The following is a 14,839-nucleotide window of genomic DNA, read 5'->3' on the forward strand; positions in this document are numbered from 1 at the left end:
AAGTAGCACCATCGCCTTCAGCAGGACAGTTTGCAGCATAAAGTTGTATTCAAGCCCCTTAATCACAGTCTTGATTAGGATGTTGTCTGGGATAGGGACTGTCTTTTTTAACTAAATGTTTGTACAGCATCTAGCACTATGGGTCTCTTGCACAATAATAATAATAATAATATAAATAATATGCAAGGAATTAAAGTCCAGGCCTTTCCCTATTGCTTTCAAAATAAATATAGTGTAAAGAACCGCAGATGAAAAGTTGATTTTATGGGGTAATAAATAATAATTAACTGGAGATCTGGGCCTGCTCCATTCAGATATGTATTGGGGTTCAGGCACCATAAAGACTGCAGCTGAACCAAATTCCCTTCCTGTCTGGAGCCCTGGCCTTTGAGAATTACCCCCATTCTAAAAATCTTCCTTTCCTGCAGCCTGTTTGCTGAAGTACACGGATTCTCTCCTCCCCCTTCTTTAGACAGGAGGTGGGCAGGTCCAAGTGGATTAAATATGCAAACATACTGTACTATCTCCCTCTGTTCTGCCAAGGGCTTTCACTGGCTTGCATGGACCATCAGCAGCGACCAATCTGAGCAAAGAAAAACCAAAGGGGGGAAAACTGCGGTAGCTCTGCTATGAAAAACAGACCGCAAACAAACTAAGCAAGCAAACCAGCCCCTGTCCTCTAGAGAAAGCGGGGGGGAGAAAACCAAGGCCGGCTGTGTAGTTAAAAAAAGAGCTTGCAGCTGCACCTGTGAACCCCTTAAAGTATCTGCGTGGATTTGTGCCCTAGGAAAGAGAAAGACTCCCAGGAGGAAGAGCTGGAAATCGCGGTGAGCAGAAGGAGGCAAATAAACCTACCGCCCCCTCCAAGAAACTGGTGTGTGTGTGTGTGTGAGAGAGAGGAGATTGAGGGAATGAAGCTGGAAGATCCAGAGACTCAGAGAAGAAAAGTTGCTGCGAAGAGGGACTTTGCAGTGTAGAAACTGAGCTCGGCTCCGCGATGGGATTTCTAGTTTCTAAAGAAAACCTTCTCCTCTTCCTTTGCGCTAACGTCTTCCCTGGTAAGTGTCAGAGCAGGTTTCCCTGCCACCTTGGTCAATTTCCTCCCCCTGCCCCAGCTGGAGATTGTCCCATTGCAGCAAGGAATCCCCCCCCCCCCTTAAAAGAACCACTTGCTCCTTTCCATCAGATCCCTCGAGGATCCCCCCCCCCTTGGATGATACTGTCTTGCTTTGTGTTGATTTTCTGCTCCTTGGGTGGGAAAGGGTTAAACCCCACTGGGGATTTAAACGCTCGAGTCCTGCTCTCCCTCGCTGTTGGCTGGTCCCCCCGGTGTGTTAATGTGTCTCCCAGCTGCAGCTCCGGCGGACGGGGAGGTGCGGGGGGCGCTCAGCCTCCTTTTTATGTAACCCAGGGCAGACAAAACAATAACTAAGGACCACGGTGCATGAGAGCTGGAGAGGGGCGGCAGAGCCCCGGGGCTGAGTCCCGCATTCTCCCCAGATCCTCCCTCGCCTTTGTGCACATTCAGCAGAGACCAGAGACCTTTCCTGGCGTCTGCCTCCGCGATGCTTGGCTTTAATTTTTAATCACCGACAGTGACTCCCGAGTGAACGGGGAGCCAGTCTCTGCAGCCTCCAACTTTTAAAGTCATCAGTGAGGGGGACTGTGCGCTCTTCCCTTCCACTAATTCCCAAACCAGACCCCGTTCGCCTTTGTCTCTACTACAGACGCACAGATGCTGCAGCCAGGAGTGACCCCTGAGTTACTGGACCAGGACATTCTTGCTTTGCTCAGGGGGTTGAAATTTGGTCTGATAGTGGTCGTTTTTTGATGTGTTTCATCTCCATAATCACAGACTCTCTCTCTCTCTCTCTCTGGCACACACACATGCACCCACACACCCCTGAACTGATGTCCTGGTCCCATTTTCCCCCCTACCCCCAAAAACCTCTTCTTGCCCTGTCCAGAGCAAGTGGCCCTTTCATATGCCCCACTTCATGCTTCAAAGCCTGACCTTGCTAATATTCTCCCAGCTGTTCAAGACTGGGGCTGCTTGGCATCCACAAAGGGGCCGAACCAATTTAACAGGAGAACAGTCCACGCAGTGTATTTCAAATGCTTTTTAACAATCTCCACCTCCCCCAAGACAGTTCCTAGATGCTGTTCCATGCCACATTGTGAACTAACTATGGAATTGTAGATGCTGAAAGGTGCCGGCCAGTCCCACTGGGGTGTCCTGTCACTGCCATGTCATGCCCACCTATACTCTTTCCTCCTCTACCTGTCTGCATTTCTAATGTGCCCATCACCACGGTATCTAGGTGCTGTACATATATAAGTAGGACTTGCATCATAGTCTGTCTGCAAAGGACAGAAGGGCTGGGGCCTATTCAGGGAGAGAGGAAGATGAAGCACTCCCCTCCTCTCCACCACACCAAATGTCTCTGCTCGGGTCTTCCTAACTTACAAACGTTTCACACTTTCATGTCTCGCACTTTCCCTGCAGTGTGCAGCCATGTGGAAACCCGAGCCCACGCAGAGGAAAGACTCCTGAAGAAACTCTTCTCTGGCTATAACAAGTGGTCCCGACCTGTAGCCAACATTTCGGACGTGGTCCTCGTCCATTTCGGATTGTCCATCGCGCAGCTCATTGACGTGGTAAGTGAAACTGACTGTACCTATAAGCAGTGGAGATTTTAGGGGTCATGGGTTAGGAGTGATTCCAGATGCAAGCCAGCGTGTGCGGTTTTTGCTGACTTATTTCACGATCAGAATATGAATATCTTACTGACACTGAAGAACAGTTATCCATAAGAACAAGTTCTATTGAAACTAATGGGAAAACTCAAGCGAATAACTGCTCATCAAGGTGTGCAGTCTGGTGGTCGTGTATTATTTATTTATTAATTATAGTAAAAAATGTGATGCCCTTTCTGAAACCAAGGGAAAGTCCATGGTATAAAATCCATAGATAGATCTATTAAGCTCAAGGGGAGTTTTGAGGGAATGAATTTTGGCTGAGTAAGAAACAAGTAAGGTGTTTAGAATTTGATCTGTAATTAGTATTCATAATACATAGTTTACACATTTATTACTTATCTTATCCAAGGATCCCAAAGTTCTTTCTTCACATGGAACGTCCTTTGGCTGCTTTGAGGCATAGTGGCTGAGAGAAAATGTTCTTGCATGTTTGCTCAAAGGGAATCTACATGTATACAAAATATAGATGACATACAAAATGGATTGATTTTTATTATGAGTCAGGCATATGCATTGGCATGGTATTTAAAGGACATGATTTTATGGCCCTTGGAGCTCAATTTTCAAAGAAGAAAACAGGTGCATGATTCCACACCCACACAAATCTGCATTTTGCTGTTCTAGCATGATTGTATGCACAAGTACCAATTTGCACATGGAACTCAGATAACTAATTTTGCATGCCAGTGTGTGTGTCTGTGCACATGCATCTCTGTTTTGAATATTAATTTTTTGGAAGCTGTCTGAATTATTTCTTAAATAGAAACCTATATGTACACTATGTTCTTATGTATGTAACAGAGAGAGAAGAAAGATCATACAGGATGGTGTAGTATAGTACACAAGAATGATTGGCATGAGTTTGTGCTTATATGCAAACAGTAAAGCTATACATGAATTTTACAGGTCATTCCAGATGAGTGCTTATTAACTCTTTATACCATACTACACCATCATGTATGCTCTATATGCCGCCTATGTAACAGAATCACTATTTTTGAAATGGATTAGAGAAAAAGAAATATTGGTGCTAACTTTCATATTCCTCCCTCTGAGAAGCGAGGCTGCTGCATCCTAGGTTCAGCCATATGTGACTCAGATAAATATTCCAGCTAATACAGTTTACAGACCTCTTAAAACACCTGTACTAGTTTATCCACCCATAATGTTATCATGACCCCTATGGTTCTTCCACTCAGATTGCTGAGTTCTATTGGGAAGAAAAGAAGGTCCCTTTTCCAGTAGTAAGAAGGTCCAATTTCTAGCCTTCATAAGTCATGAGATCTCAGGCCTTAAACATCTCCCTGGTTGAATATTGTCCATATTGGGCCTCATGCCATTGTAATTGAGAGGGGTAAATTCTACTTTTGGGTGGAAATTAGAAAATGGTTCTGTGGTGGGTGGTTTCAAAGAAGAGTCCATTCATGTTTGGGATGTTAGAGGTAGTCGCAGGTAGTCTAGATTAGTGGTCAGAGTACAGGTCAGAGGAGTGTAGATTAGTGATGCACATGGTTCCACAATTTATCACATTTATAACCATGTTATATGTGGCAAAGATATCTGTGCAGTATACAATTTAATACAGGTATTTGAGAAATGAATGGCATATGTGCATGAGGGGCTGTGCATCTTTTTATATATAAGCCTTTGCTCAAACAACTTCAAAAAACAGAGCTTAGCATTGATTATTATTTTATTATTGTGATAGCAGCTAGGAGCCCTAGTGATGGACCGGGACCCCATTGTGCAAGGTGCTGTACACACGCAGAACAAAATGGCTGAGGAGCCCAAATCTGTCATTGATGGTATTTAGGTTGTATGCATTTCGTCTGAATAATTGATGAGATTAAAGATGGTACATCAACGATTGTGGTGGCATAAGAGATGCTTTCTACTATGCAACTACCCAATCATGAACGGTGAGATCAATACTTGTGCTTTGAAGTGCTTTTCTTGTCTTACCTAGGAAGAATATACCCTGTAAAAGTCATATTCTTGTGTTTAAAACTGCAGTCGACAGGCAGGGTTGTAAAACAGCTGAGGTTTAGTTAATTATTCCCCGTCTCCTTCAGTAAGGTTCTCTCTGTTCCTGTATAACCCTTTCCCTGATACAATTCCTGTATCATGTTCCTAGTCCAGCTGAGTGTCTGTCTAACGATCCCCCTTCTTACCACAGCAGCATTCCTTAAGAAAACTTAGCATGATTGTCAGACATGGTGTTAAAAGCGCAGCCTTCCCTTTTCAATGGAGTTTGTTTCTCCTCTAGACACATTTCAATGGCAGAAAGTCAAAAAAAAAAGCAAACCAGGATCAATATTCAAATCCCGACTCGGACTGACAAAAGCCAGAAAACTCAATATCAAATCCACTGTCCTGCTGTATCCTTACTTCACCCTATTGAGCTGAGGAAAGTTTGGTACTGGACTAAGTGACTATGAGACTGAGACACAGGTTTCAGAACAGACTAGATAGAACCCAGTTACCTCCTACGCCCCTCTCTGCTGGGTAGCCTGGAGTGCAGCATATTCACCTTGGGAAAAGAGACTCTGCAGTTAAATTCCACCCTCAACTGTGTTGCTACCACAACCCCTCCGTTCCTCTGTTAATAGTGAGCTGCTTTCGCTCAAAAAAGCACTGACATCTGAGCTGTTTTGAAGCCTTGCCAATGAGGAGACCAAACAAACAAACAAAAATCCATTAGTTTTGCTGCAGCACCTTAAACTGTGAGAACTGAACAGAGTCCAAAGCACTTTTCTTTGGTTATTTACACAGAAGCTGTAATTAGCATGCAAGCAAACTAGCAAACATTAAACAGTTCAATTAAATTGTATTCGTGACAGCTGAGCAATTTGCATGCCTTGCATTGGATTTCATTTATTTATACATAATTATATTTTGTAACTTAACACTCCATTCACGTTTAGCACAGGAAAGAGCCTATCACCCCAAAACACGCAAAGAGTTGTATAGATCATCGGAGCTATCATCAGGTTGTATGTTTGCAGAGTGACTCACATATAGGGTTACCATACGTCCGGATTTTCCCGGACATGTCCGGCTTTTGGGGGCTCAAATCCCCGTCCGGGGGGAAATCCCCAAAAGCCGGGCATGTCCGGGAAAATCAGGAGGGAGGGAGGGCTCGGCCGGGGCCTCTTTGGCCGGGCCAGTGCGGGGCCGGGCCGGGGTCGCGGGGCCGGGCGGGGAGCAGGGGGCGCGGTGCCGGGGGCCGGGCCGCCGGGGGGTGCGCCGGGCCGCGGAGCTGGTCCGGGGTCGCGCCGGGCCGCGGAGCCGGGCCGCTGGGGGGTGCGCCGGGCCGGGCCGCGGGGGTGCGCCGGGCCGCGGAGCCGGTCCAGGGTCGCGCCGGGCCGCGGAGCCGGGCCGCTGGGGGGTGCGCCGGGCCGGGCCGCTGGGGGGTGCGCCGGGCCGGGGGGGTGCGCCGAGCCGGGAGCCGCGGGGTGCGCTGAGCCGGGGGGCCGGTCCGGGGCCGCGGGGGTGCGCCGAGCCGCGGGGTGCGCTGAGCCGGGGGGCCGGTCCGGGAGCCGGTCCGGGGTCGCCGGGCTGCGGGGGTGTGCCGAGCCGCGGAGCTGCGGGGGTGCGCCGAGCCGCGGGGGTGCGCTGAGCCTGGGGGCCGGTTCGGGAGCCGGTCCGGGGTTGCGGGGCCGGGGGGTGCGCCGGGCTGCGGGGGTGCGCCGAGCCGCGGAGCCGCGGGGGTGCGCCGAGCCGGGGGGCCGGTTCGGGAGCCGGTCCGGGGTCGCGGGGCCGGGGGGTGCGCCGGGCCGCCAGGGGCCGGCCGGCAGTGCTGGGCGGGCCGGGTGTGGTCGGCCGGGGCCGGCCGGCACCCCAGGGCCCGAGCCGACCCAGGCTGGAGCCGCGGGGGGGCCAGCCTAGGCCGCACCTCCTCCCCCCCCCCTTTACCTGCTTCAGGCTTCCCGCGAATTAAATGTTCGCGGGAAGCAGGGGAGGGGGCGGAGACTTTGGGGAGGGGGCGGAGTTGGGGCGGGGGCATGGCCGGGGCTGGGGGCGGGGCCGGGGTCCCCTGGAGTGTCCTCCATTTGGAGGCACAAAATATGGTAACCCTACTCACATAGTTTTGGTCACTAAAGCGAATTTGTAGTGTTTTAAGTTAACATATTTTGTAGAAATGTAAATACTGCAGGTGCCCAAGTTTTCATAACTCACATACAAAATGCACATGAACGCTGCTTGATTGCACACTAAGACATGGTCAATGTGCAGACAAAGGACTAATTGCACATGCAGCTGGCCATGTACACATGCTTACTGCATTTGTGTGTGCAAATGTGGTAAATGCACACAGAAATGATCGAATATACATCTAACCAGCTATGTGCTTATGCGTTTACTGCAACCGAGTATCTGTCATGTTTATACGAGGAAATATTTCCCAAAGTGCCTAAGGTGGCGATTCTCAAAGGCAGAAATGACAGTTAAGTGCCTAACTCCTGTTGACATTTCTGAGGCATTTTTGAAAATCTCAACCCCAGTGACTTAGGAGCGTAAATCCCTTTCAGTGGGAGTTAGGCTCTTAAGTAGAGCTGGGTGAATAATGGATTTTTCAGTTCACTGGCAGTTCTGAAAAATTAAAATAATAATTTCAGGTCAAACCCAAAATGAAATGTTTATAAATTTTTGGCAAATTGAAAATTTGAAAAAAATTGTTTTGGGTCAAATGAAATGTTTCATTGTAGTTTAGAGGATTTTTAAACATATTTTACCTTTTAAAAAAATAAAACTAAAGAAAATTATCTAAATGAAAATCTGTTTTAAATTGAAAAATCAAAACATTTCATTAAAAAATGTCAAAATGAAACGTAGATATTTTTTCTGAAATTGGGGTTGATTTTTTCGGCATGAACAATTCAGCGAAATGGACATGAATTTGTGAAACATTTTGGCATCACTGAATCTACTTTTTCTGCCAAAAAATGTTTTGGTTGAAAAGTTTTGGCCAGCTCTGCTCCTGAGTCCCTCAGACACTTTTGAAATTTTTACCGATGGTCCTGATTATACTGGAATCTAAGCAACGACCAACCTACTACTTACATGTCCAACGTAGATGCACAAAATGTACATTTTTTTTTCCTGAGAATTTGAGCCTTAATTCACTCTAGGTATAAAAAATGCAAGACAGATTTTTTAAAAAAAGAATGAAGCTGTGTTGCACTCAGAAACAGGTCTTGGGAGGAGTGAATTACTCAAGAGATTAGAGGATATAAAGCCTTTAATTTCTTCTTGACCAGTTCAAATCCAGCCCAAGTTGGTAACAATCAAAAGTTGTCACCTCCTGATGGCTTTTCAGTGACCTATATGAAAGATCCCCATGGACAGATGTCCCATTTGCAAATGCTATTCTCACCGGTAGCACCAGCTGGCACCTTTATTGGCAGTTCTACAAGAAAAGCCAAGGACTGAACAAGCCTAGAGACTGAGCCACCATCTCTTTAGATGGTCCTTGCAGGTTAGATCTGGCAGGACACTGAGGGGAAGATTTCACTGGCATTGCATCTCTTGTGGATAAAAAGAGGGTTTCAGTCTCCAACAGCTGCCAATTTAGCTGTCACTTTTTATCAGTGCTAAATTCATTTTTTATAAATGAGAGAAAGAGACAAGCAGGGGTTAGGAAAATATGAATTGTTTTCCAAAGAAGAACATTTTAAATGAAATGGCAATGCTTGTGTGAGCAATCGTTGCAGCTGAGAGAGATCTCCTAACTCAGGAAAAGCATATAGTTTAGAAGTGAACAAATAGCTAATAGAAGAGCTTTAGACTCTACACTTTCAGGGCAAAGTGTCAAGGTCTGAATACAGGTAAACCAACCCACCAATTCTCACTACAAGTCTATCTGAAAGCTACCAATTTGCTATAGGAATTTCCTTATGTTCTGTGATAGGTCTATGTGAAAAACTCTGTGCTCTGGAGGAATGAGGCAAGGGCTAGGATCACAGGGGGGTCTTGGTTCTAATCTTAACCACCGGAGCTTCCTTCCTAGCACAGTACTATAGTGTGTTCTCTGTAGAACACACTTGGGAGAGGAGAGATGCATGTTAGAGCTAAAGGCAGAGAGCCATCGATACTGGCCTTAAACTCAAGAAGGGCAAGTGCATGTCCGCCACAAAGCATCACTTCCAAGCAGTCAGAACAATGCAGGAAAGGAAGTGCTGGGGAACTGTCTGTGGACAAGTTTGAAGGTAAATCGTGCAGGGGACATATCCACAGACCCCCACATCTGCAGCCAGATTGGTACTGCCCTGCCAAGGGAGAAGTTGCAAGGGGCATGTGGTTGGTTCTCAATAGGACAGCTTCCCTGGAAGTCTCCGTGAAGCTGTGCTCAGCAGGCAACTGGGGGAGGAGTGATGGACTAATGTAACAATCCTACCCCCATTGTGGTGGGGGCTGTGGATTCTTCTTTCTCCCCCCCCCAATGGTGCTGTGCTGAGCTCATCTTGGCTATGCCTTCTAATGTCCTTCAAAACAAAAGTCTCCTTAGTACACACATTTCTAGGAAAATCTGTTAAACAAATCCAAGTTGGTCATCTGCCAAGACTGCCTCGTCTTAGCCTCAGCTGTTTGGTGGTATCAGACAGGTGCGTTCTGCCCCATGCTAAACCCCAGCAACATCTGCCTTTTTTAGCTGAAAAATATGTTTATTGCTGAGATTATTTCTGATTACAAAAACGGACTCCAGTAAACATGCCTCTGCTTTCTGAGCTTGTGACTTTTCTGTTTCAGGATGAGAAGAATCAAATGATGACCACGAACATGTGGGTGAAGCAGGTGGGTGAGCCCAAAAGGTGTTTTCTTGTATTTGTTTTCCATGTATATTTCAATTCTAACTCCTCTCAGTCCCTGGTAATGGATCTGTTTTTCCCAGGAGTGGTATGACTACAAGTTGCGCTGGGATCCTCTGGAATACGAGAACGTTACATCCATCCGCATCCCTTCAGAACTCATTTGGAGGCCGGATATTGTTCTCTACAACAAGTGAGTCTGAGCTCCAGGAAGGCGACCGTGTTCCTTTAAAAATCTGCTCCGCTCTCTGCACTGGGGAGATGGTTGTATTTTTCTCTCCCTATTCTATTTGATACTATTCTAGTCTATCCAGGTGCTTATGCTACCATAATTGCTGTAGTATCTGAGCACCTTCAAGTCATATGCTAAGCAACATCATTGACATCTGTCACATTTGGTTTGTTCTCCCTCTCTTTCTCTCCCTTCCTCTCCCTAGGGGAAGAACTATGCATGCAGTGGAATGTTTTGTTTGGGAAGGTTTTTGTTTTTGTTTTAAAGGCACATCCTTTAAATATACTCGGATAATATTTGGGGAGAATGTTATACGTACCTTCAGTCCAAAATTGGCTAAAAAAGGACCCTAACGCTGTCGGTTCCAACTGCTAACGGGTTATGGTCTTGGTTTCACTTGAGAACCTCTCCTTCCTGGGCAACAGTGCGATGTCCTCTAACTTATACCCGAGCGGTTCTCTGTAGAAAGTGATAGGAGGAAGGGAGGAGTGTTTCTGAGAAATTATTTGCAAACTTACCTCCAGCTTCTTGGGCTGGGTACTGTTTCGGTATCATTATGCAGGTTCTGGGATTGGTCCAAGGAACCTCTAGTGTTGTTTCTAAATAAACTCTTGCAGCTGGATCTGCGTGTGTGAAATCTGGGTGTCATGGACACATACGGCAGAAGAAGGTGGTTGCTTTCTTTACTTGAGACCTTTGGACAGTAGTAGCCAAATTCAGTTCTCAGTGAGCCCTATGCAAGCTCAGTGTCAGGCTTTCCAGGGCTAGACTCCAAAGGAGGAGTAGAGAGGGCATTTTAGTTGAGAGAAGAGATATCAGCACAGTTCAAAAGTATGTTACATGGGTGATGGGAACATCAGAGTTTGACTTTCGCACATTCCCGATTGCAAGGGAAGGTTGGTCAACTCTACCAAAATAATTTACAAATATTTTTGTGAATAAAAACATTGAGTTTGTTCGACCGTGAATTGTGAGATCCTTTATGCATTGTTGGTGCCGATTCAGATGGCTGCCTGGTACTGATGACAATCCTCATGATTCCTAAAAGCATCACAAGTTTTAACATGAGTTTTTATTTCTCCAAAATAGTCCCACAGGAAGGTGTGTCATCTAGGGTTGGATGTTCACTATTAATCATTCTCCTCTTCTAAAAGTTTCAGTTGCCCAATCAGGGATTAGAAACAATGCCATGTGACTTGGCATAACATAGGGCATAAAGGCTGTGGTAAATTATACCAGCTGGAGCACCTGGCCCTAGCTCCTCACATCCTCAGCATGCTCCCTATATATTTGAGGCAGGGGCACATCAGGGGTGGAATGAGACAGGGTGACCTATGCAGTGCTCTGTCCAGTTCTTTGCTGGTGGAGCAGTCCCTAGGGGATAATAGCATTGAGTGGATACACAGATTAAGCATGTAATCACACATCTAACTTCTTAGACAACCTGTACATGTTAGTGCTAACGAAAGCACAGAAGAAGCCGCTGTGTTACAAGCTGCAAAAAAATGCTTTATTTGAAGCACAGAATCTTCTGTTCTTCCCAAGCTGGTTTAAACTGGACTGCTTCTCCCTGGGTTCTTCCATTTGTGTCTTGGCTGCTTTCATTGTAATGAAGTCATTTGTCATTGGCTGAGGTCTTAAAGGCTTAGCAAGGTCTCTGAGCGTCTTCACCTATTGTACTTGCAATATCCAAGCTCTGGTTGTTGGAGGACATGTAGCCTTGCTTGGCCACCCTGGCAGAATGTGCGTTGAGTGCCCTTGGAACGGCGAACAGAAATGGCTTTTTAAACAGGCAACACTTTGCGACTGCGTTTTGACAATGGAACGGTCTTCATTTTTAATTAATAATTGCATGGTTCCAGTTTGGTACGTTCTCTAAGAAAAGGTTGAGGTAAATATATATCTAGAGGGTGTGCCGCTTTAGAGACTATTGAAACGATCTTTTCCATTCTCCAGGGGCCTGATCCTCACCAGTGCTGAGCTCGCAGCTCTGGCTGAAATCATCGTGTGTGTGTGTGTGTGTGTGTGTGCGCTCAGGACCTCTGAATATTAGCCCTATGTAATTATTAATTCATGGGCACTCAGCCCTTCTTATCCTAAAAGCAGGCACAAGCTAAACACTAATATATGATCAGTGGCTTAGACTGCAGCCAAGGAAAGGTGCGCATCATTTCCTGCAACCTTCACATGCACATGGGAGTCCCTGTTTCTACACCAACCAGACACAGAAAAATACAATATCCACATTCAAATCTTTTTCAGGTAGCCCCTGAAAAAGCAGCAAATCCACCTACCAATGGAATGGGATTAGAGCCTGAAAATGTTAGCAATGGAATAAGAAATAATGAACCTGCTTCTCCTTTACACTAAAGACCAATTTATGATTAATACGAATTAATCATTGGATTTGCAGTCACAGCAGTCATGGACCCCATTGTGGTAGGCACTGTACAGACACAGAGCAAATAAACAGACTCTGCCCCAAAGCGTTCACAATCGACGTGTAAGGCAAGAGACTACAGGAGGATAGAACAAACGAACAGGCGGGATACAAAGAGATGCCAGTGTGTTGTAATGGCAGTGATCACTGCACATCAGCTGCCTGACCATGTAGGTTTTTTAAGGCACCTTGGCTGAGAAGTTTCAAGAAGGGATTTGCAAGACCATGAGCTGGCCTGGAGGATGATTATAGGGATTTCTTCCCATGCTTTATATCTTTCTGACAGTGTAAAGGGACCTTAAAGTAGGTGTCAGTACTTCATGGCTACTATAAGGTCCCTTTATACTGCCAGAGTGGTATAAAGGGGGTTTAGTGGAACTTTTAGCGGAAAAGGCCCAATGGTCTTATTTCAGGGTTTCACCATTTTAATGCGAATCATTTTGGAAGGCCCCACTGTGCTTACAAAAAGAGTTCTGATATTTGTCTTTGGGATGAGATGCTTGGGGGGGGGGGAAAGCTTCTGGCTCTGAATCCACACAGAAGCCTGCCTTGTTTTTAACTTATGGGAATAGATAAAAACAATGCGATTGCAATTGATTTGAGATTTTCATCTTCAAGGAAGCCATACCCCTTGTTGTCAGTGATTCTCCTATCTGAGCTCATTATTGTCAAAAGCTTCCATTGATGCACTCTGGGGCCCCAAATTAAATCAGTAAATTTGGCCAGTTTGGCCTACAGAGTATATGTGGTTGTCAACATTCATAAGGAATCTAAAACCAAACTAATATCCTAGGGGGAAATTAATATGCTGTTGGATTTTGCAGGCTTGATAAGATAAGCTCTAAGACTCTGTAAATTGTCTCTACTGGGTCTGACAAAGCATATGTAAAACACAGGAATATGATTTCATAGTGAAAAGACAAAACCTCTTTTCCTTTATTTTCCTTCACAAGAAGGCTGGATGTTCCATAATTGAGGTTTTAATGGTTGTGAAGGTAGCTTACCCAAGGCTCAATAAAGATGAGGAAATCATTTGTAGTGAATACATTTATTTGACATGTTTATTGTCCATGAACATTTTGCAGTTTCCCTAAATTTATTTGCTATTCAAAATATTTCTCAAACAGTTTCAGGGAATAATGCGTGGGTTCCGATTTTCCACTGCTTTGCCGCCATGTGTAGCTATTTGACCTATCTGAGGCATGCAACATGCTATCAGCAGCGACGGTGAGTGGAGAATTCTGAACACTAGCCTTACAGAGATCTGTCAGATCAATGGAGGACTGTGCCCTTGGATCTGCATTGAGAATATTCAAATATTCAAACTTTTCTAGATAGTTTTAATTGGACACACGTGATGGCATTTCTATTCTCTAATTAGATGAGCTTAACACTTGGAAAGGACGTTTCTGGTATGAATGTTTGCACTTAGGAGTTCAAAATTCACTCTCTGAATACTAATATTCACCTAAAGTTAGTTGTTCCTATAAAAATTCACTGTCAGTTAAAAGCACTTGGTAAAATAGTCAGAGAAAATGAACACAAGGGATATGATCGCATGTGAAATGAGTTCAAATACACCTCTACCCCGATTTAATGCGACCCGATAGAACCCGAATTCGGATATAATGCGGTAAAGCCCAGCGCTCCCGGGGGGCGGGGCTGTGCACTCCAGCGGATCAAAGCAAGTTCGATATAACACAGTTTCACCTATAACACAATCAGATTTTTTTGGCTTCTGAGGACAGCGTTATATCGGGATAGAGGTGTATTTATTACAATGAATATTATCAGGAAATGTTTTGAAGAATTCGCCCAGTTGTAATATAGGCACAAAGGACTTCTGTACATAGGTATAAGATGATCTGGTAGATGGCTTAATATAAATCAAGAGAAAGTTGATAGTTTCTTTTGAAAACTTTGGTGTTTATGTTTTTATTTAACTGATGAGGCTCATTCAATAAGACAGAGGTCCTGACTGACCTGAAGGACATTTGGAACAGAAATTATCTTCCCTAAAATTATTGGAAACACTGACTACTGGGGCAATATGGTATTTTTCCCCATATCATGGGCAGTTGAAGAATATCTCTGAATGACATAGTCTATGTCTACCAGTCTCTTAAAGAAGCAGGTAGAAGATGCAACCAGTTCATTATTTATTGGTCCTCAAATTGCTGAAATTGAGATAACAGGTAGAACAAAGAATAAAAAAGACTAAATCTTCACACAAATTAGACATGCAAATACATACATATGTATGTATCATCAGTGATTTAGATAATGGCATAGAGAGTACACTTATAAAGTTTGTGGGTGATATCAAGCTGGGAGGGGTCGCAAGTGCTTTGGAGGATAGGATTAAAATTCAAAATGATCTGGACAAATGGGAGAAATGGTCTGAAGTAAATAGGATGAAATTCAATAAGGACAAATGCAAAGTACTCCACTTAGGAAGGAACAATCAGTAGCACACATACAAAATGGGAAATGACTGCCTAGGAAGGAGTACTGCGGAAAGGGATCTGGGGGTCAGAGTGGATCACAAGCTGAATATGAGTCAACAGTGTAACACATTTGCAAAAAAAAGCAAACATA

At 45.0% G+C, this 14,839-nt stretch overlaps 1 protein-coding gene across 2 annotated transcripts in view; it reads left to right on the plus strand.

Moving 5' to 3' along the window:
* Positions 1–551: 551 nt before the first annotated feature.
* Positions 552–14,839, plus strand: part of CHRNA4 (cholinergic receptor nicotinic alpha 4 subunit) — a 37,257-nt gene continuing 22,969 nt past the window's right edge. Inside the window, exons 1-4 of one of the 2 annotated variants that reach the window (XM_054046489.1) lie at positions 552–1,058; positions 2,507–2,658; positions 9,511–9,555; positions 9,653–9,762. In XM_054046489.1, coding sequence (XP_053902464.1) covers positions 998–1,058; positions 2,507–2,658; positions 9,511–9,555; positions 9,653–9,762 — 368 coding nt within the window. In that variant the 5' untranslated portion in view covers positions 552–997. Of the gene's footprint in view, positions 1,059–2,506; positions 2,659–4,635; positions 4,680–9,510; positions 9,556–9,652; positions 9,763–14,839 lie in introns of those variants that run through there. The other variant, XM_054046490.1, reaches the window with a different exon arrangement.

This window comes from Malaclemys terrapin, chromosome 12 (genome assembly GCF_027887155.1).
Source record: "Malaclemys terrapin pileata isolate rMalTer1 chromosome 12, rMalTer1.hap1, whole genome shotgun sequence".
Taxonomy (NCBI): Eukaryota; Metazoa; Chordata; order Testudines; family Emydidae; genus Malaclemys; species Malaclemys terrapin.